At 46.4% G+C, this 25,535-nt stretch overlaps 1 protein-coding gene and 1 long non-coding RNA gene across 6 annotated transcripts in view; one reads left to right on the top strand and one right to left on the bottom strand.

Annotated features, from left to right (window-relative positions):
- Positions 1-7,536, bottom strand: part of KMT2A (lysine methyltransferase 2A) — a 93,177-nt gene extending 85,641 nt beyond the window's left edge. For 2 of the 5 annotated variants that reach the window (XM_050758354.1, XM_050758355.1), the window contains exon 1: positions 7,105-7,536. In XM_050758354.1, the coding sequence (XP_050614311.1) occupies positions 7,105-7,536 (432 nt within the window). Of the gene's footprint in view, positions 1-4,917; positions 5,017-7,104 lie in introns of all 5 variants that reach the window. The other 3 variants (XM_050758352.1, XM_050758357.1, XM_050758356.1) reach the window with 3 other exon arrangements.
- A 3,679-nt stretch (positions 7,537-11,215) lies between these two features.
- LOC126936081 (uncharacterized) overlaps positions 11,216-25,535 on the top strand; it is a 184,068-nt gene continuing 169,748 nt past the window's right edge. Inside the window, exon 1 of the long non-coding RNA XR_007719381.1 lies at positions 11,216-11,226. This is a non-coding gene — a long non-coding RNA (uncharacterized LOC126936081). The remainder of the gene's footprint in view (positions 11,227-25,535) is intronic.

Genomic DNA, 25,535 nt, shown 5'->3' with positions numbered 1-25,535 from the left:
ACCATTACATTGATGCTGTAAAATGAGAATGAAACAATGATGCTTCAGCAAAGCATAGATAATACAAGTGGATCTCTCTAAAACAGTATGTTAGAAAGATTCATAGCTTTTGTTGCTGAAAGACATCAAAACATCTATACCCAAACATTCCAACAAAACACAAAACCAGAAATGCAAGAAAGTGGACAAAATACTATATATGGAAAAACTCCATCTCCTGAAATAGATGCCACTGGACAGATGCTACCCAATGGTACCTCACAGGGTACTGCTGTAGCAATAACTAAAGGTAAGATATCTGGGGAAATCCCTTCAGTCTATTTGTCAAATAGAAAAACAACTACTCATTTCAAGGGAAGGGGAATTTTCATACACTGCACAGAAAACTGCCAACTAACTCATATCTTTGTTGTTTCCTTAAAACTAAAACTCATTAGGGCAATACATTCAATTCAACATCTGAAAGTTAAACCAAGCTTGGCCTCTTAGAAGTTTTAGACTAATCCTTCAAGGGGATTTATATCATCCACAACAATTACAAATCACATAACAAAATTCTTCTTTCAAATGTCTTAAGTCTTTAGAAGCAAATGTCTGGCAGCAGCTACAGTCTCATGGTTGGCTTCCCCTGGTGTGTAACCTGACAAGGTAAAAAACTCATTGAAATATTTAACAGTGGTGGTATGGATTTCTTTGGATAGGTCAAGAAAAGCAGTTCATCATTTTAAAAACATAAAGAACCATTTTATGGGAAATCATTCCCTCAGTCCAAGTGTCTCTGTATTTCCTCGGGGCTTTCTCAGAGACTTTATTGAGGGGGAAAATGAAAAGGCTAACAAAAGGACCCCTTTTTTCTCCCTATTCCCAGCATAATCTACCTCAGCCACAGGGCCAGTAGCATCCACACTGTCATAAATGCCAGCAATTAGAGAATTAGGCCATAAAACCACCCACTCAGGTATAAGAGTGCAGGCCTCCAGCTTTATTTAATGCATGCCATAAAAGATCCTGTACTTCCTTCTTCCAGGCCTTCTTCAACAACCAATGAAATGACAATAACAACAAAAATAGCCCTTTGTCTGCGTAACCTCATACTGATGTGATCAATGAAGCCATCTGGGTCCAGGTAAAGGATTTAAGATTCCTTTTTCTTAATAAAAGGTAGCATTTTCTCTAGCATGCCACATGTAGATCTAGTAAAGAACATACTGTATTTTGAATACGAAGGTCCTGGAAACTAAAGTCAAACTACTTTTTCCAGAAAAGCTATTTTATCTTATTCTGAAAATACTCTAGAAGCCTAGACAATTCCTGAACTTCTCAAGAAATACTGGAGCCTACAAGGGTATTCTTAATTAACTCAACAATTTCCAGAACCTCCTAAAGTCTTTCTAATCAAAAGTTAATTCAGATCTCAAAGCTAACTTTAATTCAGTCTGTGTCTCAAAGCTGATACAATCTAGGAGCAATCAATAATTTCATCTGATTGTCTTGTCTTCAACAACCTCGGAGTCCACAAAAATCACAAGTCTGAGATTTACTCCATGACAATATTTTACTCATCAAGCTTCATAAACCAGTCTAGATAAGATCCAAGGAAATACTTTGTAACAGTGAACTCTGTGGCATCCTCTTTCCTACTAGTGCCTACAGGGTTAAGAATCTGATTAAAATGTAGGTATGTCATGCCAGACTCATTAGTAATTTAACCTTTCTTAATCCCTGAAAATAACATATGCAAACAAAGGAAGGTCCCATCCCAGCAATCCTTGAATAAATTCCTCCCAAAGTAGTGATAGTCACAAAGCTTCCCCCTTCTCAAAGGTCTATGCCATTGGGCTCTCCACCTTGGCAGAGGAAGAATGGAAAGAGACAAGATATTCACAAAAGGCCCGATTGAAGGCCTTCAGTTAAGTGCTAGAAGGAAGCTGAAGTTCTGTGCCAACACTAGTGGAATGTGGGCAGGCACAAAGAGATCTTAATTAGGAGACCTACAATTAAAACACAGCGAGTTTCCAAAAGAGAGAGGCACTGCAGTCTGTTATGCCTCTGAGCAAGCAAAGCACTGTTGCCACCCCCTCTAGCCACAGGGTAAGGGAGGCAATTGGTATAGAGTCTGCACAGCTGCCCTATGGAAGGACAGCTCCAAGGTGAACAAAGAAATGAGAAGTCAAGATGGGAATAGTTTCTCTCAACTTCCAATAAGATGATAGATCACTGTTGTGTGAATGATGATTTCCTCCAGGAGTATGTGCCTTAAGATAATTAAATGGAAGTGAAAGATGGGGACATGTCATCTGGTTTTCAGTCACAGAGGAAGAAAAGTTCTAAAGACTGAATTTCTAATGCTCAGTATAAACCATTTCAGCACATATTAATAACTACTTCCTATGAAGTAGGTACTATCACTTCAGTTTATAAATACATTGATGTATTGGATTTTTCTTTTAATTCAAAATTCACACACCTAAAGGAATATACCACCTAGACTGAAAATAACTTCTCTTTTGGATAGTCTGGCATTCACAACAATGAAAACACATTTAGTCAAACAAAAGGGCCTCTAAACACCAGATAATGCCTGGGATTCTGTAGGTTCTCAGAACTATGTGTAAAAACTTTATCCTCATTTTTCTTATAAATGAAACTGGTCAACTTCACCAAAGTCCTTATGTTTTTTTCACACAATGAAAAATTTCCAAGTTGAAAATTTCTCCTTCTAATAATAATGCCAGTTACACGGGCAAAGGTATGATCTGATATTAAAAATTACCAAACAGAATCCCAGCTACTCAGGAGGCTGAGGCAGGAGGATCAGGAGTTCAGGACACACCTGGGCAACATAGTGAGACCCTGACTAAAAAAAAACCAAAAATTACCAAATTGTCTCACTTGACTCTGACTCTTGAAATGAACTCAGAATAAGAAATTCTGATCTGACCCAAAATTTAATACAATAGAAAGGAATCATAATACTGACACAGAACAGATTCATGAGCTATTTAGTCCAAACTTTTCATTTTACAGATCAGAAATTTAAGGTTAAAAGTGAATTTGCCCAGGGTCTCGTAACTGTTCAGTAACGGAGATGAGAGCCCACATCCACTAACTTCTACTCAGAGGCTTAGTGCACTCCACTGTACTTGTGTTCCCTCCTTCATTTACCTTCTGCCAATCTTAGGATTAGCTGTGAAGGCAATGAAGGAGCAGCTCCCACTCTTGGTACATACGTGATCAATAAACATAAAAAAAAAAAAAAACACAAACACTCTCCTACTACCTTTCAGCTGCAGGAATACTATCTTTTCAGGTCCAATCCAAAAGCCTGTCTCAGTCCACATGAACTAAACTGCAATTTCAAGTGAAAACAAATACACACCAACGCTGTAACTCAGTTTCAACTTGTATCTAATTAAAGTTTGTTATGTTATGAACAGGATGGAAATTTTGCTTTTAATATTTTGTGAAGTAGTAGGGAAGGTAACCGGATTATGACATTAGTAAACAAAGACTAGTTACTGATAAATATACTGTTTCAGGAGTTTATTATTACAGCAGCCTAACTTCCAGTCAACAGAAAGGGTGCTGCTGTACTATGTTTATTTAGATGGCAAAGTACAGTAATATGAACATTACCTGGGACAATCCTTAGAAAAATGGGATACTGACACTACAGAGGGAAGGGGAAAGACAAAAAATGGACCTCTGATTTCTTACAGTGCTCAATAAAACAAAACCTCCATTCTGCTTCCTAATTGTCATACAAAGGAAGTCAGGAATCAGCAGCAGTGAAGGACAAGTCTCCTATGGCTAAGGGAGTTCAAACAACAAAGTCATCTGGAAGTTCTGTTACCTAGTTTTAGAAGTATTAACATAGGTGTTGTTAGAGGCAAGTTATAGTCATTATTCACTGAAGGCGAACCAGTTTAAAGAGGTTAGAATCATTTTGGATCATATAACCATTTCTTCATGAATTCAGATAAGACTTGATATAGAGCCATGAGTGAGTTCTGAGAAGCAATCTTTATAATTCCATGTCAGCCCAGGGTGAACCTAAACTTCCTTTTTGGAACTTTATCATTGATTAGTAAGGCTATGTTAAAAAATATATATATATATATGCGCTTGGCTTTTACAATGAAAACTTCAGGTCAGAGGTTTACCACTACTCAACGCATAGCATCAACTCACACTGGATTGCCTCAAACACCACATAAAAAGCTTACCCATGGAACAGAGCTCATTCAAGTCCAAGTCAGAAAAAATACTCAAGTTTAATGTAAGGAGTCAACTACTCTTCTCATAACGAAGCAGCAACTACTGTTCAGGAAAAAGTTTTAAAGACAAAAACCCCTTATAAGTATGATCTTATTTGAAATAACTGCAATTCCTTGACAGGCTTTACACTATATACTAGTGTTAAGCAAAATAAAACACTAGTTTACAATTATCTCATAATGCCAGTAGGTAAGAAAACGTTTAGCCCCTGATTAAAACTTTAAAAGTGATTTGTCAAAGACCAACAGATAAAATATTCTGGTGCCCAGACATTAGGTCCCTGAATCCAGGTGGCTCTCTTTCTAACCAGTCTCTTGAAAAACTATGATTGGAAGCTGTCAGCATAAAACTTTGCTTTTGAATATGTGATAACATTTGGAATGTGAATGTTTGGTCCTTCAATACAAAATAAATAAGCATACTGAACAAGAAGAAAATGCTTCTCAGGATCCCCTTAAAATGGACTAACTTCTCCTAATAGAGACTTTATTAAACTCAAATACACACGGCGCTAAAATGCTACATATAACCAGGCAAGTCTCAATTTTGAAAATAAGCAGGTAAATGAAATGTCAGTTTTGATTTTTTTTTTTTTTTTTTTTTGCTGCTGTATCTTTTAAAAAAGCAAAATCAACTCACATTTAAGCACCAACTCCATGCAAGTAACCTGAACGGTTCAGTCTTTTTGTCATGTATGTGGCCTTTGGTTCTCCAACTACATGGGATCTGTGTTGTTAGCTTAAAAAATACAGAATTGGCCTTTCAAAAAAAAATAATAATCTACAGCAACCAATAAATAGTCTCAAACAACCCTGCTGACTGCAGCTGCCTTCTGAAGGCTGGGAAAAGGAGGTGGAGATAGCGCAGAGAGAGGCAGGGAAAGGGGACGCTGCAGCTAGCTACATAGCAAGGAACACGCCCCCATCATGTCCTCCTTGCTCTGTCAGAAGGCGGGTTGTTGTCAGTCTCCTGATCAGGCTGCCTTAGAAACGATTAAAAAAAAGGAGGCAGGAAGACTAACAACCAAAAAACGCCAGCTCCTCGAAAGGAGGGGCCGGGGTCCTTGGGATCTCCTCCCTCCCCTTCTTCCCAGGATCTTTCCGTAAATCTAAAGGGGTGCGGGGCACAATAGGGGACAAGGGGTTTGCCCAGGATATTTTGTGTGCACCAACGGCAGAGCACGCAGGAAACGGCTGGTTGTTATCTTTCCCTTTCTGTTTCAATCAAGAGCACTCCAGAGCAGCAACCCCCTACCCCCCTTCGCTTCAGCCCCTAGCAGCTGCTCTTCCTCCTCCTAGCATCCCCCATGCCATTCTCCCCCCTCTACAATTCAAACTCCCCCCTCCTGCATCCAATGGAAAACAAATGCGCAACGCCACTGGCTGAACCTGAACTCAACTTCCCTTCCCTGGGCAACTTTCCTTTTTGCTGAAGGGGGCTGAAAAGTGTTTATAGAAGCAACTCCGTTATTGCCCCAGTACTAATGGGGAAGGGGCAACGCTCTGACCCTTCATCCACCTTGGGTCTCCTTATAAGAATCAGAGAGAACCCCAAGTCATTTCTAAGGAATAACTTTGCTTCACAGTCCTCCTCTTTCTCCCATCCCAAAGCAACCACCGCCACCACACTAAAGTATAACTGTCCCTTATCTACTCTCCTCACCCCAACCTGGCTTCCCCCACCCCTTCCAAGCCCCAGGATTGGCCTAGGAAAAGGTGGATCAATAATGAAATGACGAGAAGAGAAGGGCGGGAGGGAGCTCGGGTTGGAGACTGCGTGCTCTCAGGCGCAGTGGGTGGGGTAGGAGAGCAGCTGCTTCCCCTGGGAGGATGCTGCCCCAGTCCCCCCACAAACACCTCCCCTCACAGGGGCCCCCTTCCCCAGAGCTGGAGGGAAAGCCTGCCTCCTCTCCAGGGGGAGTGGTGGAAAGCTGCTCTTCTCTAAGCCTAGGGGACAGTGGACTATTTTCCCCTCCAAGATGCCACTAATCCTTCATTCTAAAGGAGGGAAAGGGTGGAGTGAAGGTAGAGTAATTCCCGGCTACCAATAGGCTAGAAACTGTAGCCCTGTAAGACGAGGTGGGGGGGCGGGGGGAAGAGACTGCTATATGAGGAATCACCGTTATCTTCAGAGGGAAAGGAGGTGAGACCAGGAAAGGTGCAGAGGAGAGATTTTCCCCGGTGGGGTAGGGAGGAATGGGGGAGGATCTGTCTGCTTGGGGTGGGGGTAGAGGGTGGAGGTGAAGGAAGGGGGAGTGGCTGGCAGTATAGGGACCTGGCCCGGGGACGGGGCGAGGGTTCATCGGGTTTTCGAAAGCAAGGTGCTGGAAGGGACATCGATCCCCAAGGGCTAGGAGAACGTGGTCCTGGATGAGGCCATCACCCGAGAGATGCCCGAGAGGAAAACTGCCCTAGGAGTAACACATCTGCCCAGAGAGGGAGGCGGGGATGTGGCGGGATCAGGTCTCTAGGAGGGAGGGAGGGAGGAATCTTGCTCGGATGAGGTAATCTGTGAAAGGGAGGAGGGGTTCAGTCCCGGGATGGGAAACCCCGGCGAGGGGGTCTGTGCCAAGGGATTTGGGGAAGGGTCAGGGGGAGGAGAGCGGGGGGCAAACGCCCTCAGCCAGATGGGCCCAAACCCCGGGGTGGGGGCGCCTGGGGGTCTGCAGCCCTGCATGGGGGTCCCAAGATGGGAGAGCCATTCGCCCCGGGTGAGGGACCCTGAGATGGTCCCAGAATTGGGATGCTCCTCAATCCCGGATGGGGGAGGGGAGGGGGCTCCGCAGAGGGTCGAGACCCCGGACCTGGGGGTTCCTCGCCCCCTTACCTCTCCGCTGCCGCCTCCCCCGCCGCTCTCCCCAAACACGGCCCGGAACCGGCGCAGGTTGGTGCCGATGGCGGCCGAGACCTGCAGCGCCGCGTCGAAGCCCGGGCCCACCCGGAGCAGGGCCGGCCCTGAAGAAGCTGAGGACGATGACGAAGACGAAGACGAGGCGGACGACGAGGAGGCTGCTGAGGCGGCGGCCGCTCCCCCTGGAACCCCAGCCCCGCTGCTTCCCGCCGCCGCCGCCGCGGCCGCCACAGCCGGGGGGGAGGGGGGCGCCCCGGGGCCGCCACCGCCGACCGGGGGCCCGGGGGGAAGCAGCAGGGCCGGGACGCGTTGCCGCGGGGCGCCCCCTAGGCCCCGGCGCCCCCCGCCGCCGCCGCCCCCGGTGGTCCCGGGTCGGGCGGGGAAGCGCCACCGACAGCTGTGCGCCATGTTCGCCCCGTGAAGTGAAGCAGCGAGAGGGAGAGGCGACAACACAGGGGGGCGGGGAGGCGGAGGGGGGGGCACGGGGCCCCGGAACCTGCCTAACCCGCTCGGCGCTGCCTGGCCGCCTGCACTCTACAGGCCGCTATGCAGAGCGCCGGGCCGCGCCCGCCAGCCCCGCAATCTGTATAGCGGCCACGGGCCTCTGCCTCTGACGCCTGGGCGCTGCAACTCCATCCCGAGGCCCGGGCCGCCCCCTCCTGCCCGCCCGCCCGCCCCGCAACCTGGATAAGTGCATGCCCCGCCCTCCGGGAGAGGCATTGCTCGGGAAAAGGAGGGGGGAAGGAAGCCCGGGAGCCCGGAGCAGAGCGCGGGTTCCGGAGAGAGGGGGAGGGGGCGAGGGCTACGCGGAGATGGAGGCGGAGGGAGCCGGGCCGCCTGCAGCCTTGAGCACTGAGAGGCCGATTACACACGTTCCCGGGACGCGCTGGGAATCGAACCGCCCGGGAGAGCAGCTTCCAGTATAACGCGGCGGCTGGGTCGGGGAGCAGTGAGCCTTCTCCTCCGCCCCAGGGCACGGATACAAGATGGGTTAGCCCGAATTGAACGCTTCTAGAATAAAAGAGCCCTTATTGTACTACATGCAAAACAGAAACACTGCCCAGTTTACTATATGCAAAACAGAAAGGCCCTCAATGAACGCACTTTAAAAAATAAAAAAGGAGCCCCTCCCATTTTCATGCTGGAGCTCTCTCCAAAATGCACACACGAGTGGCAGGTCTCCTGCCACCTCCTCGCTCTACTGTGCACTCGTCTGGCTTTTGTGCCCTTCTGCAGGGAGTTGGGTTGTGTTTCTCCAGCCCGGGCACTGAGGCCACGGCGTGCTCCGCTAACGACGCGGTGTTACAACGAAGCTGAAGCTGGGTGGCTAACGGGGCCTGGAGGGAAGAGGCGGGCAAAAGCGCCCCCGCCCCTTCTTCCTCCGGTCTCTGCCTGCCGCTGCATGCAAAGCAGACCCTAATGTATGCACGCAGAGGGAGGGGGGCCGCGAGCACGTTTCTGATTAAGAGAGGGGGAGGAGGAGAGCGTTGGGCATTATGATACACTGGGTGGAAGGGGCCCGCCGGCGGCGAGCTCTGTGCGCGGGGTTAGTAAGCTGAGGGGGGAGGGGGAAAGAAGGAGGCGAGTTAGGGAGGAGAATGAATATCCACCGGGTTTACTTTATTGCGGGAAAGAGGGGAGGGCGCCTCGAGTATAGCGTTAGAAGCCTGCAAGGCTGGGAAAGCCGAGAGGGTAGGGAGGGGTTTGTGTCGGGGGAACTTGCGTTGGTTGAAGCTGGGGGATCGATACACAGCCTGCAGGCCCCGGGGCAGCCTCCATCCCCCCAGCCGAGGTGGAGTTCGCTGGAAGGTCACGCAGCCTTCCTGGACTCCCGCACCGGTACAGCGCGCTGCATGTAATATTACAGCCTGGGGCGGCGAATTTGGGAAGGAGGGAGAGGGTCGTGGCGAGCAGGTTGCACTCAGCTCTGGCCCTCCGGAGGGTGCACTGCACGCCTCCAGAGAAGGTCCACAGCCTCCTGGTGCTGAAAACCTACGTCCCTCCACTGGCGAAACATTTGTGCAGAGCGGACGATGGGATGGGGGCTGAGGGGGAGCAGTGAAAGGGAGGAGACACAGGCAAGCCCCAACTCCCCCAACTCGTCCCGAATCGATCTTCGTTCCAACCGCGCAGGATGGGGCCCAGATGGTTTGCAAAGCGCACACTCACACAACGCATACACAGAACAAGATTCCGTTGTTACAGCGCGTGGTTTACTAGATGCTAAAAGGGTGGGAGTAGCAGGAGGGTCTTAAACGGCAGCCCCAAGGCTCTGCTAAGGACAGAGACACCCCATTGTGGACGGTTTCTCCATTGCAATATATTTAGCGTTGGGCGCTGGGTTTTTTGCTTCAGTGTAACTGCTCTGATCAGTTACAGATTGGCGACCACGTGTATTCCCTCAAGCATCCTGATTTGTTCTCTCTCTCTCTCTTATTTTTCTTTTGTATTTACCGCCCCCCCTTCTTTAATATGCATAACGGTCTGCAGAGGTAATAGGCAGGGGACTGAATGACAGGCTTTATATAACTGTGTCAACAGATTTCTTCCCGCCTTCTACCCTTGAGAAAACATGAACCGGGTGGGTTCTGAGTAACCTCACTTCAAGCAGTCTTCATTTAACACAGGTGGGAGGTCTGCAGGTTGGAAGGCAGCAGAAAGAAGGAAGAATGTCTTCGAATATTGTTTGGAGTCTCCAGATTCAAGCCTCTGAGCAGAAAAATTCCTTGAGAAATCATATAGTTTGACTCTTTGCCTCTAGACTAGTCCAAAAGGAGCCAGAGCAAGTCAGAATTTGGTTTATTGTTGGAGATTTTAGGGCAAAAATATTAATAATAACATTTTGAGTGCTTTCTGTGAGCCTAAGTGCTTTATGTGCATTCAATTTTTTCCAATCCTATGAGATAAATTTGATTTTACATATGGGGAGGCTTAGAATAATGTCTAAAGTCACACAGCTAGTAAGTAGAAGTGCTAAAACTCATTGGGGTCTGACACCAAATAGCCGTTAACCATCCTGTTGATCATAAAAAGACATTCTATGCCTTACACATTAGGTACCTTAAACTCCATGTGCTTTACTTATTTTTTATTTTAAATTTTCATTCAACATATTTTTATTGAATATCTAATACATTCATATGGTTAAAAATTTAAGGCCCCGCATGGTGGCTCACGCCTGTAATCCCAGTACTTTGAGAGGCCGGCCTGGGCGGATCTCCTGAGGTCAGGAGTTCAAGACCAGCCTAGCCAACATAGTGAAACCCCCGTCTCGACTAAAAATACAAAAGTTAGCGATGTGGTGGCGGGCGCCTGTAATCAGTTACTTGGGAGGCTGAGGCAGGGGAATCACTTGAACCCAGGAGGCGGAGGTTGCAGTGAGCCGACATTGCACCACTGCACTCTAGCCTGGGCGACAGAGTGAGACTCCGTCTCTAAAACAACAACAACAACAACAAAATTAAAGGAGGCCAGGCATGGTGGCTCATGCCGGTAATTCCAGTACTTTGGGAGGCCAAAGCGGGTGGATCATGAGGTCAGGAGTTTGAAACCAGTCTGGCTAACATGGTGAAACCCCATCTCTATGAAAAATACAAAAATTAGCCGGGTGTGGTGGCAGGCACCTGTAATCCCAGCTACTTGGGAGGTTGAAGCAGGAGAATCACTTGAACCTGGGAGGCAGAGGTTGCAGGGAGCTTAGATCCCACCACTGCATTCCAACCTGGGCGACAGAGCAAAACTCCATCTCAAAAAAAAATTAAAGGAATGAAAGTCATTAAAGTCCTCACTTTATTTTTGTTCTGAACTATCCTCTCCCCAACCCCAGTAATATTACTTACCCTTTAGTAGGGGTTACTGTTATCAGTCTATCGTATATTCTTCCAGACATAGTCTATGCCTACAAAAGCATACACATATAGAAGTTTTTCCATGAATAAAAGCATATCAAACCCATTTCCTGAATATTGCTTATTTCACTTATATCTTGGAAATCATTACTATCAGTAGACAGTTTCCTCATTATTAGGGCTGTATGGAATAGAAATAGAGCTTACTTTAATCAGTTCTCTATCAGTGGGCACTTGTTTCCGATCTGTTGTATGTATTTCAAACAATGCTGCAGTGCATAACCTTTAATATACGTCATTTTGCAAATGTTCAAATGTATCCGTAGTATAGATTTCTAGAAGAGCAGATGCTGAATGTGTACATTTATAGTTGTAATAGATAGTGTCAAGTTGTCCCCAGTAGAAGTTATGCTAATTCATACTCCCACCAGCAATGTTCAAGAGTGCCTTTTGGCCTAGTGCAGTGGCTCATAACTGTAATTCCAACACTTTTGGGAGGCAGAGGTGGGCAAATCACCTGAGGGCAGGGGTTCGAGACCAGCCTGGCCAACAGGACAAAACTCCGTCTCTACTAAAAATAGAAAAATTAGCCTGGCGTGGTGGCGCACACCTGTAGTCCTAGCTACTCGGGAGGCTGAGGCACCAGAATCGCTTGAACCAGGGAGGTGGAGGTTGCAATGAGCCAAAATCACCCCATTGCACTCCAACCTGGAAGACAGAGCGAGAGTGTCTCAAAAAAAAAAAGAAGACGACGAAGAAAAAAGTGCCTCGGGAGGCTGAGATGGGAGGATCTCGAGCTCAGGAGTTCGAGACCAACCTGGGAAACTTGGGGAAACTGTCTTTACAAGAAAATACAAAGATTAGCTGGGCGTGGTGGAAGGAAGAGGTGGGAGGATCACTTGAGCCCAGGAGTTCAACAGCAGCCTAGGAAACACAGTGAGACCTCGTTTCCATGAAAAAGTTAGCTGGGCGTGGTGGCATGTGCCTGTAATCCCAGCTACTAGTAGAGCTGAGGTAGAGGATCCCTTGAATCCAGGAGGTTGAGGCTGCAGTGAGCTGAGATCAGGCCACTGCACTCTAGCCTGGGCAAGAGAGTGAGATGAGACCTTGTCTCAGAAAAAGAAAAAAAAATTAATTCATTAATAAAATAAAATAAGTAAATAATAAATAAATAAAAGTGCTCCTTTCTCCACGGTGTTCCAAAAAGGGTTTTTAAAACTTTTTTTGATCTTTGTCAACCTAATGCACACATTTTAAATTTTTTCTAAGTGACAGAAGGAAACTTTTAAGAAGGGAAACCCAAATTTTGCCAATTTCTGCAAACTAATTAATTAATTCTGGTTTAAGGGGACTTCTAGATATTTATTCCCTTTCCCCCTCATCTGGAAAGATTTATCTTGAGAACCAATATTGTGATAGAATTAACATCAGCTCAGAGTCACAAATCTGGGCTTGATTTGCATGTCCAATAATGTTAGCTATACGATCTTGAACCAGGCACCCAGCCTCAGTCTGTCTGAGTTTCCTAATCTGCAAAAATAAAGATATTAATTACAGCTTCACAAGATTATCATTGAAGATTGAATGAGTAAATAAAGTGTCTTCTCTCTAATTCAGACAGAAACATTTTCTCCCCAGGGATTTCCTTAACCATTGGTACAGCTACCCCTCTGAAATTAGCAATTTTTTCTCCAAAGGGCCCCCAAGTGGACATATTGCATCAGTAGTCCCAAAGGCCTCCAACAAAGAACAGTGGCTGAGTTATTTAAGCTTGTCCAAAGGAAGGCTTGATCATCACTGAGCAGAGAACTGTTCAGAATGCTCAGGTGCTGCTTTTTTTCTGGGGAAAGAAGGGTACAGTCCATTACTCTTCCACAAAAGCACTCTTCTAATTAAGGAAGCAATGGCTGCATTTTGCTCTGAATCTGTGAATTTCCATTTCTGAGCTTTAAAAAAAAATTATATATATTGGCTGCGCGTGGTGGCTCACACCTGTAATCCCAGCACTTTGGGAGGCTGAGGTGGGCAGATGACCTGAGGTCGGGAGTTCGAGACCAGCCTGGCCAACATGGAGAAACTCTGTCTCTACTAAAAATACAAAATTAGCCAGGCATGGTGGCGCATGCCTGTAATCCCAGCTTCTTGGGAGGCTGAAGCCGGAGTATTGCTTGAACTTGGGAGGCAGAGGTTGCGGTGAGTTGAGATTCGTCATTGCACTCCAGCCTGGGCAACAAAAGCAAAACTTCGTCTCAAAAAAAAAAAAAAATTATATATAGCTATTCCTATGACTAAAAGGACTTTTTTGTTTGTTTGAGACAGAGTCTCACTCTTGTCCAGGTTGGGGTGCAGTGGTGCAAACTCGGCTCACTGCAACCTCTGCCCCTGAGCTCAAGCGATTCTCCTGCCTCAGCCTCCTGAGTAGCTGGGATTACAGGCACCTACCACGACACCTGGCTAATTTTTGTACTTTTTTTTTTTTTTTGAGACAGAGTCTCGCTGTGTCATCCAGGCTGGAGTGCAGTGGCGTGATCTTGGCTTACTGCAACCTCCGCCTCACAGGCTCAAGGAATTCTCCTGCCTCAGCCTCCCTAGTAGCTGGGATTACAGGTGTGCATCAGCACGCCCAGCTAACTTTTGTATTTTTAGTAGAGACAGGGTTTCACCATGTTGGCCAGGCTGGTCTTGAACTCCTGACCTCAAGTGATCCATCCACCTCGGCCTCCCTAAATGCTGGGATTACAGGTGTGAGCCACTGCACCCAGCCTTAATTTGTGTACTTTTAGTAGAGACAGGGTTTCACCACCTTGGCCAGGCTGGTTTCAAACTCCTGACCTTAAGTGTGGGAGAGGAGTTCGGCCTCGGCTTCCAAAGTGCTGGGATTATAGGCATGAGCCCCCGTGCCCAGCCTAAAAGGATTTTAAATACAACCCTAGCATAGACATCTGGCTTTCTGTAAAGAGGTCAGGAGTTCGAGACCAGCCTGGCCAACATGGCAAAACCCCATCTCTACTAAAAATACAAAAATTAGCCAGGCATGGTGGGGAACACCTGTAGTCCCAGCTACTCGGGAGGCCCAGGCAGGAGCATCGCTTGAACCTGAGAGGCGGAGGTTGCAGTGAGCTGAGATTGCACCACTGCACTCTAGCCTTGGCGACAGAGCGAGACTCCATTAAGAAAAAAAAGAAAAAAGAATTCAGTAGAGTTCTGCACAAAGGCAAGGGCTAGACACTTCTTGGACCATGAGCTCTCTGAGGACAGGAAACTGCGTATTACTTATCGTTGTATCCTCTGTGCCGAAGAGTGTCTATACCAGCTCAATTAATGTTTGCAAAATAAATGACTCTTCCCAGATGCACTCTTGGACCTTGGGATTTATACGGAAAGGGTCATGTTCTGTCAGAATTTTGGCAGTCACATGTCATGTCCTGGGCTGTTTGGGGTTTTGTGTGTGTGTGTGTGTGTGTGTTTTAAAGAAACATTTTATTTAAAATCACTTAAGCAGTTCCCATTTGAAATTGTACCAATGACAAAAGTTCATATTTTCAAAGAGAGACAAATTACAGGAGTAATTATTATTTGATTATGATTGTTTCACCTCGTAGAAGCTTGAAGGAAATGTTACACCAAAGCATTTTCTTTCCCTCTCTTTCTGATTACTCCAAATTTTACTCTCATAGTAGTCTTCTGATCAGTGTCCTTACTTTCAACCTTTGTACTTTCTGATTTTCTTGTCCTTTTATTTATTCAACAAGTATTTGTTGAGCACCTACTCTGTACCAGGTACTATGTTAGAACTGGAGATACAAAGGTGCTACGTCATAAAACTTTCACAGAAGCAGGAAAAGGCATGGGTTTTTTTGAGAAACAAAGAGTACTTCGGTATTATTTAAACATAAGATATGTGGCTGGGCATAGTGGCTCATGCCTGTAATCCCAGCACTTTAGGAGGCTGAGGCGGGCAGATCACTTGAGGCTAGAGTTCAAGACCAGCCTGGCCAAAATGGCGAAACCAATCTCCACTAAAAATACAAAAATTAGCTGAGTGTGGTGGTGCACGCCTGTAATCCCAGTTCCACGACAATCGCTTGAACCTGGAGGGCAGAGGTTGCAGTTAGCTGAGATTGAGATTCTGCCTCAATAACAAAAAAGATATATGTGGGTGACTGGGCAGGTGGCTCATGCCTGTAATCCCAGCACTTTGGGAGACTGAGTCAGGCGGGTCGCTTGAGCCCAGGAGTTCAAAACCAGCCTGGGAAACATAGTGAGACCTTGTTTCTACAAAAAATAAATGAAGAAATTAGACGGGTATGGTGGTATGTGCCTCTAGTCCCAGCTACTTGGGAGGCTGAGGTGGGAGGATCTCTTGGGCCTGGAAAGTTGAGGCTGCAGTGAGCCATGACTGCCCCATTGCACTCCACCCTGGGAGACTGAGTGAGACTTTGTCTGAAAAAAAAAAAAAAAAGATACATGTGGGAAAGTGTCAGAAGATGACGGGCCAGAGCGTATTAAGGAGTTTGAATTTTATTCCATAAATATCAGGAAACAATTGAAAAGTTTTGAGCAGGAACCGATAGAATAGAATTTGTGCCACATCCCTTGGCAGCTGAGTATAAGGCTAGTAGTGAGAATAGAGGCAGAAAATGCAGTTAGGATATTTCTGGTCTCTTCCTAGGGGTCCAGACTCATATATCCATATGCGGTAGTCCAGATCATTGGTAATGAATGCAGTGACAGTGAAGATGTAGGAATGAAGACAGATTGCCGAGATATTTAGCAAATAGCATCACTTTTGTTGTCCATTTAGATACCGAAGATAAAGAAAAAGGGCTTTTCTCAGGTTGCTAGATGGGGTCAATAGGGCAGATGGTGATACCACCAACTAAGTTAAGGAGAACAAGAGGAAGCCGATGTTTTTAATTAGAGATGATGACTTTGGTTTTGGAACAGTAGAATTTGAGATGTCTGTGAGATCTGCAGGTGGAACTGTCTAGCAAGCAGGTGGGTACATTGGCCATGGGCTCAGGGAAAAACGGTAAAAATACAGATCTGGGACTTGGAAGCATGGAGATGGTAGTTGAAACTATGGGCATGGACCACACAAAAGAGTATGTGTAGCACACAGAGGCAAAGGCATTAAGACTGGAACCAGAAGAAACCCAGGTCTGTGGGATGGGCTATAAAAAGTAGCCAATGAAAGGAGACTGAGAAAGAAAGCTCAGGAAGGTAAAAGGGAGCAAGAAGGAAAGCAAAGGAGAACGTTTCAGGGGAGCTGTAAACAATGTCAAATGTGGCAGAGAGGTCAAGAAGCAAGAGGACTGCAGAGTGTTCGTTGTAGTCAGAGGGAGGTCACAAGTGTTCCCAGGAAGAGTAGGCGTGGGGGAAAGGTGAAGTCTAAATCAGGTGGCATTTGGTTCAGGAGAAAATGGAGAAGGCAAGGAGGAACATGTGTAGGAAACTCAGGAAGCTCAGCTGCAAAAAGAAGGAGAAGGGGCTTTGGCTGTAGCCCCTTAACACATGGTTAAGAGTTGATTTTGGCCTGAGGTGGGCGGATCACCTGAGTTCAGGAGTTGAGACCAGCCTGGCCAACATGGTGAAACCCCATCTCCACTAAAAAGACAAAAATTAGCCGGGTGTGGTGGCAGGCACCTGTAATCCTGGCTACCTGGGAGGCTGAGGCAGGAGAATTGCTTGAACCTGGGAGGCAGAGGTTGCAGTGAGCTGAGATCACACCACTGCACTCCAGCCAAGGCAACAAAAGCGAGACTCCATCTCAAAAAAAAAAGAAATGTTGATTTTGTAAGCTAATTTTTGGTTACTATAAAAGTAGGATATGCAAGGTAAGGAGTTACAAATACTATGTAAGAATATAAGATAGAAAATCTAGGCCGGGTGCGGCAGCTCACACCTATAATCCCAGCCGAGGAGGCCAAGGCGGACGGATTTCTTGAGCTCAGAAGTTCGAGACCAGCCTGAGCAACATGGTGAAACCCCGTCTGTACTAAAAATACAAATATTAGCCAGGCGTTGTGGTGGGTGCTTGTAGTCCCAGTTACTTGGGAGGCTGAGGTAGGAGAATTGCTTGAACCTAGGAGGCAGAGGTTGCAGTGAGCTGAGATCGTGCCACTGCACTCCAGCCTGGGTGACAGAGGGAGGCTCCTTCTCAAAAACTAAATAAAATAAAATAAAAAGTCTAAATATCTCTTCCTTGTCTTCAACTGTAGTCTAACTCCCACAAGGTAATCACTGTTAACTTTGTTGTCTGATATTTCAGACTATAAAGTAGTTTGTATATATACATATCTATATATGTGTATGTATGCATATACACATAAGCACACACCCATATATCTTTTTAATCAATGTGATTATGCCACACAAGCTACTATGCTGAGTAATTTAATCTTTTCATTTAGCAGCATGTCCTGGAAACCTTTCATTGCTTTCTGACCTTACCTCCTGCCTCTCTACCCCTAGTTCGTCGTATCCCTACTGCTTTGACCTCCTTGGAGTTCCTGGAACACGTCAGGCACACTTATACCTTAAGGCCTTTGCACTTGCTGTTCCTTCTGCCTGGAATGTTCTTCCTCCAGATATCCTCTTGGCTCACTCTCTCTTTTCCTTCAGATCTCTCTTTAAATGTCACTTTCTCAGAGGCCACCACTTATCATTCATGATACCTTATACTACTTCATTTTTCTTCACAGCACTTATTATCATGGATTTGTTTACTTGTTTAACGTCGGTCTCCCCCACAAGGATATAAGCTCCATGAAGGGAGGGGGCTTTGCTTCATTGCTCCATACCCAGAGCCCAGAACAGCGCATGACCCTTAATAGGGTCAAGAAAATATGAAGAAGCATGGAGAGTGGGCAGAGTATGGTCTTATGGATAACAATGTAATGATTAAGAGCAAGCTCAAATTGCTTGTGTTCCAATCTTTCTTTCTTTTTTTTTTTTTTCTTTTTGAGATGAAGTATCGCTCTCTCACCCAGGCTGGAGTGCAGTGGTGCGATCTCAGCTCACTGCAACCTCTGCCTTCCAGGTTCAAGTGATTCTCCTGCCTCAGACTCCGGAGTAGCTGGGATTACAGGAACCCACCAACACGCCCAGCTAATTTTTGTATTTTTATTTTTATTTATTTATTTTTTGAGACAGAGTCTTGCTCTGTCACCCAGGCTGGAGGGCAGTGGCATGATCTTGGCTCACCACAACCTCTACCTACTGGGTTCAAGTGATTCTCCCGCTTCAGCCTCCTGAGTAGCTGGGACTACAGGCATGTGCTATCATGCCCAGCTAATTTTTGTATTTTTAGTAGAGATGGGGTTTCACCATGTTGGCCAGGCTGGTCTTGAACTCCTGACCTCAAGTGATCCGCCTGCCGCAGCCTCCCAAAGTGCTGGTATTACAGGCATGAGCCACTCTGCCTGACCCAAATCTTTATTTCTTATTAGGTGTGTGCACTTGGGTGAGTGAATCAGTTTCCTCATCTGTATAATGAGGTTATACTAGTGTCTCACTCCTTGGGTTGTTGTGAGGATTAATGTGTGAAAATATGGAACATGCTTACAACAGTAACTGACGGGTAGAGAATTGTTGGTAAATGTCCATTGCCATGATTATTGGTAGTATTCGATAAAGGCAATCTAGGAGTTTTGCCATCTGGGGACCTACTGGTCCAGCTCTTCTTCCCCTCTTTGATTATTCCGTCTCAGCCTCCTTTCTTTGTCCTTCGCCCGTTAAACAGTGGTGTCTCCTGAGTGTTTCTCATTTCTCACATTCTCTTAGAGTGAACTCATAGTTTTAAGTATCACCCAGGCCGAAAAGTGCCATAACTGCCACCCAAACCACATGGTTCCCCAGGGCCTCAGCCTGTGGCATCCAACTGCTTTGAGTATTTCCATTCTAATTACTTGTTAGGTTATATGACTCACTGAGGTGTGGGTTCCTCAAGGGCAGGAATAGTTCCCGGGCTATCTTTTTTTTTTTTTTAAACGGAGTCTTGCTCTATCACCAGGCTGGAGTGCAGTGGCGTGATCTCGGCTCACTGCAACCTCTACCTCCTGGGTTCAAGCGATTCTCCTGCCTCAGCCTCCCAAGTAGCTGGGACTACAGGTATGCGCCACCATACCCAGCTAATTTTTGTGTTTTTAGTAAAGATGGGGTTTCACCATGTTGGCCAGGATGGGCTCAATCTCTTGACTTCGTGATCCGCCCGCCTCGGCCTCAGAAAGTACTGGGATTGCAGGCGTGAGCCACCGCTCCCGGCCTCTGGCTATCTTTATCTCTGCTCCTTTAGGTGAGCTGCTCTTGGTAGGTATGCTTTGTGGGTGCTCACATTCTAGTGAAGGGAACCAGACAATAAATAAATAACTAGGACAAGCCAGGTGGTGATCAGTGTGACATAAGCAGGATAGAGAGTAGAGAGTTGGGAGCGGCTGAGGTACAATAGTTTATAAAATATGACCAGACTTTGGGTTAAGGGGCTATTTGAACAGAGCATTGAAGGAAATGAGAGTAAACCAAATGATGTCTGAGGGAAAAGCATTCCAAGCATAAAACATCAAATGCAGAAGCCCCGAGGTGAAGTGTGTTTGGAGGTGAAGAGGCCCAGGGTGGCTGGAGGAAGAGTGGTAGGAATCTAGATGAGGGAAGTCTGTGGTGGTGATGGTTTCAGAGCATATGAGAACGCAAAATGAGAGGAGAAGCCATTGGAAGGTTCTGAAGACCGACAAAATATGACTTAATATTTGAAAGGATCACTCTGTCTGCTGGTTTAAGAATAAACAATAGGCCGGGTGTGGTGGCTCACGCCTGTAATCCCAGCACTTTGGGAGGCCAAGGCGGGTGGATCACAAGGTCAGGAGTTCGAGACCAACCTGAACAACATGGTGAGGCCGGGCGCGGTGGCTCAAGCCTGTAATCCCAGCACTTTGGGAGGCCGAGACGGGCGGATCACGAGGTCAGGAGATAGAGACCATCCTGGCTGACACGGTGAAACCCCGTCTCTACTTTAAAAATACAAAAAACTAGCCGGGTGAGGTGGCGGCGCCTGTAGTCCCAGCTACTCGGGAGGCTGAGGCAGGAGAATGGCGTGAACCCGGGAGGCGGAGCTTGCAGTGAGCTGAGATCCGGCCACTGCACTCCAGCCTGGGCGGCAGAGTGAGACTCCGTCTCAAAAAAAAAAAAATTAAAAAATAAAAAAAAATAAAACAACATGGTGAAACCCTGTCTCTACTAAAAATATAAAAATTAGCCGGGCGTGGTGCCATACCTGTAATCCCAGCTACTCAGGAGGTTAAGGCAGGAGAATCGCTTGAACCCAGGAGGCAGAGGTTGCAGTGAGCCGAGATCATGCCACTGCACTCCAGCCTGGACAACAGAGTGAGACTCCATCTCAACAACAACAACAAAACAATAATAAACAATAGAAAGGCAAGGGTGAAAGTGGAGAAAGCAGTCAGAAGGCTATTGCAGTGGTCTGGGTGAGAGAAGATGGTGTCTGGGCCTTGGGTGGTAGTGTGGAGGTGATGGAATATTGTCAGATTCAGGATACATTTTGTAGACAGATGATGCAATAGCTGTAGGCTCTAAGAAAAAGAAAAAAATGGAAAAAAAAAGTAAGGATTTGTTGATTTGCTGATTGTATTAAATGTAGGGTGTGAAAGAGAAGGCAAGGATGCAGAGATAAGTAAATGAATGATTAGGTCAGAATATAAATAGTTGGGAAACATTAGGAGAACCAACAGAAGAAAGAGGGTTCAAAATACACTCATATACCCTACCATTCACTCATAGGGAAGAGTAATGAAAGATAAGTCAGTAGTTTGAGAATGAAGTAAAGGGAAGATTTTTTTTTTTTTTTTGAGACATAGTCTCATTCTGTCACCCAGGATGGAGTGCAGTGGCACGATCTCGGCTAACTGCAACCTCCATCTCCCGGGTTCAAGTGATTCTCCTGTCTCAGCCTCCAGAGTAGCTGGGATTACAGGCGCCCACCACCTCGTCCAGCTAATTTTTTTGTATTTTTAGTAGAGATGGGTTTTACTGGTCTTGAACTCCTGACCCAGGTGATCTGCCAACCTTGGCCCCCTCAAAGTGCCGGGATTACAGGCGTGAGCCACCATGCCCAGCCAAGATTTTTTTAAAATTTAAATATTGGGGCCAGGCATGGCAGCTCATGACTATAATCCTAGCACTTTAGGAGGCTGAGGTGGGCGGATCACCTGAAGTCAGGATTTCAAGACTAGCCTGGCCAACATGGTGAAACTCCGTCCCTACTAAAAATACAAAAATTAGTCCAGGCATGGTGGCTCACGCCTGTAATCCCAGCACTTTGGGAGGCCGAGGCGGGCAGATCACCTGAGGTCAGGAGTTTGAGACCAGCCTGGCCAACTTGGTGAAACCCTGTTTCTACTAAAAATACAAAAATTAGCCAGGCGTGGTGGTGGCGGGCACCTGTAATCCCAGCTACTTGGGAGGCTGAGTCAGGAGAATTGATTGAACAGAGGCAGAAGTTGCAGTGAGCTGAGATCGTGCCACTGCACTCTAGCCTGGATGACAGAGTGAGACTCCATCTCAAAAAAACAAAAAACAAACAAACAAAAAACCTAAAATTAGCCGGGTGCGGTGGCACATCAACTACTGGGGAGGCTGAGGCAGAAGAATTGCTTGAACCCAGGAAGTGGAGGTTGCAGTGATCCGAGATTGCACCATTGCACTCCAGCCTGGGTGACACAGCGAGACTCCACTGCAAAAAGAAAAAAAAAAGTATATATATATATATATTTAATATTTAATATAAAAAATAGGTTGGGTGTGGTGGTTCATGCCTGTAATCCCAGCACTTTGGGAGGCCGAGGCAAGCAGATCACCTGAGGTTGGGAGTTCGAGATCAGCCTGACCAACATGGAGAAACCCCGTCTCTACTAAAAATACAAAATTAGCTGGGCGTGGTGACACATGCCTGTAATCCCAGCTACTCAGGAGGCTGAGGCAGGAGAATCACTTGAACCCAGGACGCAGAGGTTGCAGTGAGCCGAGATCTCACCATTGCACTCTAGCCTGGGCGACAGAGCGAGACTTCGTCTCACAAAAAAAAAAAAAAAAAGCCACACTTCTGAAAAGAGTCACCTACATTCACAGTCTCCACTTCCTTGCCATGTTCCATGCATTTTGTGTGTGTGTGTGTGTGTGTGAGATGGAGTCTCACTCTGTCGCCCAGGTTGGAGTACAGTGATGTGATCTTGGCCCCATATACTTTTTTTTTTTTTTTTTTTTTTTTTGAGACGGAGTCTCGCTCTGCCGCCCAGGCTGGAGTGCAGTGGCCGGATCTCAGCTCACTGCAAGCTCCGCCTCCCGGGTTCACGCCATTCTCCTGCCTCAGCCTCCCGAGTAGTTGGGACTACAGGCGCCCGCCACCGCGCCCGGCTAGTTTTTTTGTATTTTTTTAGTAGAGACGGGGTTTCACCGTGTTAGCCAGGATGGTCTCTATCTCCTGACCTCGTGATCCGCCCGTCTCGGCCTCCCAAAGTGCTGGGATTACAGGCTTGAGCCACCGCGCCCGGCCAGCCCCATATACTCTTTAGGCCTGTATCATCTGACTGCCATCTCCGTTGAAACTACTGTCACAAAAAAACACCAATGGCTTTCTATTTGCCAAAATTAATGGACACTTTTTTTTTTTTTTTTTGAGACGGAGTTTTGCTCTTGTTGCCCAGGCTAGAGTGCAATGGAGCAGTCTCTGCTCACTGCAACCTCTGCCTCCCGGGTTCAAGTGATTTTCCTGCCTCAGCCTCCCAAGTAGCTGGGATTACAGGCATGTGCCACCACACCGGGCTAATTTTTGTATTTTTAGTAGAGACGGGGTTTCACCACGTTGGTCAGGCTGGTCTGGAACTCCTGACCTCAAGTGATCCACCTGCCTTGGCCTCCCAATAGTGCTGGAATTACAGGTGTGAGCCACCACATCCAGTCTAGCACACTTTTTTTTTTTTAAAGAGGTGGGGTCTCACTGTATTGCCCAGGCTGGCCTAGAACTCTCCAGCCTCAGACTCCTGAGTAGCTGAAACTACAGGTGCATGTCCTTGTGCCTGGCTAAGGAACACTTTTTAGGTCTTATTGTATTTGATCTGTTTGCAGCATTGTTGATCTTCTAGGAGCTCTCCTCCCTTGGTTTCTGGGACCTCACTCTCTCCTGCTTTCCTCCTACCTCTCTAACCATCTCAAACGCCTTCCTGGGCTTCTTTTCTTGTTTAACCCTAAAAGGTCATGTTTCTCAGAGTCATGTTCTTAGCTCTCCTTTTTTTTCACTATTCCATTCATTCATTCAAATATTGAATGCTTACTATGTGCCAGGCACATTTCTAGGCGATGAGGATATAGCAATAAGCAAAACCTACAAAAATGCCTGGCTTTCCCTTATGGAGCTTACCTACTCTCCTAAGCAATCTCACCTATACTCAAGATGCTTATCATTTCTAAATTTACATCTCCAGCACTAACCACTCTTGAATTTCAGACACATATAACCAATACTATGTAAGTCATCTTCATTTGTATGTCCTTAAATCAAATTCCTCTTTACACTGAAATTTGCCTCTTTCTATATTCCCTCTTCTTTTTTTTTTTTTTTTTGAGACAGAGTCTTGCTGTGATGCCCAGGCTGGAGTACAGTGGCAGGACCTCCGCTCACTGCAACTCTGCCTCCCGGGTTCAAGGGATTCTCCTGCCTCAGCCTCCCGAGGAGCTGGGACTATAGGCACGTGATACTACACCTGGCTAATTTTTGTTTTTTTTTTTTTTTTTTTTTTTTGAGACGGAGTCTCGCTCTGTCGCCCAGGCTGGAGTGCAGTGGCCGGATCTCAGCTCACTGCAAGCTCCGCCTCCCGGGTTCACGCCATTCTCCTGCCTCAGCCTCCCGAGTAGCTGGGACTACAGGGGCCTGCCACCTCGGCCGGCTAGTTTTTTTGGTATTTTTTTAGTAGAGACGGGGTTTCACCGTGTTAGCCAGGATGGTCTCGATCTCCTGACCTCGTGATCCGCCCGTGTCGGCCTCCCAAAGTGCTAGGATTACAGGCTTGAGCCACCGCGCCCGGCCAATTTTTGTATTTTTAATAGAGACAGGGTTTCACCGTGTTGGCCAGGCTGGTCTTGAACTCCTGACCTCAGGTGATCTGCCTGCCTCGGCCTCCGAAAGTGCTGGGATTACAGGTGTGAGCCACTGCACCCGGCCTATATTCCCTCTTCTAATTATACCACCATACACTTCCAATTGCCCATTTCTCTTCAAGATTATGCAATAGTTCCCAGTCTTTTATTTATTTTTTCTATTTTTGAGATGGAGTCTCACTCTGTCGCCCAGGCTTGGGTGCAGTGGTGTGACCTTGGCTCACTGCAACCTTCAGCTCCCAGGTTCGAGGGAGTCTCCTGCCTCTGCCTCCAGAGTAGCTGGGACTACAGGCATGTGCCACCACGCCCAGTTAATTTTTGTATTTTTAGTAGAGACAGGGTTTCACCATGTTGGCCAGGCTGGTCTGGAACCCCTAACCTCAGGTGATCTGCCCGCCTTGGCCTCCCAAAGTGCTGGGGTTACAGGCGTGAGCCACCACGCCCTGGCAGTTCCCAGTCTTCTCCTCTGACATGTGATTGAATTTCCTAAAATGCAAATCTGACCATATTACTTCCATCCTTAATGTATTTTAATAGTTCCTTATCACCTTCGAGATCTTTTATTTTTTGGTGTAACTCTCCCTTACCCCTTGTCTTCAAAACACATCTTTATTTGGTTCTTGCCTTAGTGAACTAATTTTATTTGAATTCTCTTGTGTGATCATTCTTTGGTGCAGGCATCTTTGTTTAAAAGGCCTTTCCCCTCTTGTCCTCTTGGTTAAGCTCCAGACCCAGCTCTGCTATATGCACAGCCATAGCATAATGTGCAGACTTTTATTGTTGATCTTTAAATACTGTGTCACAGTTGTATGATTTGTAGTTGTTTCTTTTACTACCTCTTCCACTAGACTGTGAGCCCCTTGAAGATAGGAAACATGTCTTTTAAAATTTCAGAAGCACAATCTGATGCATGACAAGAATGTAATAAATGTTTGCTGAACAAATAAATAAATGGACAAATGAAAATGAGGAATAAATAGGGAGAGATTACTGAAGAGTGAAAAGGAAGAGAATCAAGAGCAAACATAGAAGGATAGTTTTGGAAAGAATGTCCTGTTTTCCTCTGTGATAGGAGAAAGAAGGGAAGGGACAGCAGAAAGAGGGTGTAATCAGAAGTAGATCTGTTCAGGCCAGGTGTGGTGGCTCACACCTGTAATCCCAGCACTTTGGGAGGCTGAGGTGGGCGGATCACCTGAGGTCAGGAGTTCGAGACCAGCCTGGCCAACATGGTGAAACCCTGTCTCTACTAAAAATAGCCAGGCATGGTGGCACATGCCTGTAATCCCTACTACTTGGGAGGCTGAGACAGGAGAACCATTTGGACTCAGGAGGTTGAGGTGGCAGTGAGCTGAGATCATGCCACTGCACTCTGGCCTAGATGACAGAGTGAGA

This window comes from Macaca thibetana, chromosome 14 (assembly GCF_024542745.1).
Source record: "Macaca thibetana thibetana isolate TM-01 chromosome 14, ASM2454274v1, whole genome shotgun sequence".
In the NCBI taxonomy this organism is placed as follows: domain Eukaryota; kingdom Metazoa; phylum Chordata; class Mammalia; order Primates; family Cercopithecidae; genus Macaca; species Macaca thibetana.
This window is presented reverse-complemented; position numbering and strand designations above follow the sequence as displayed.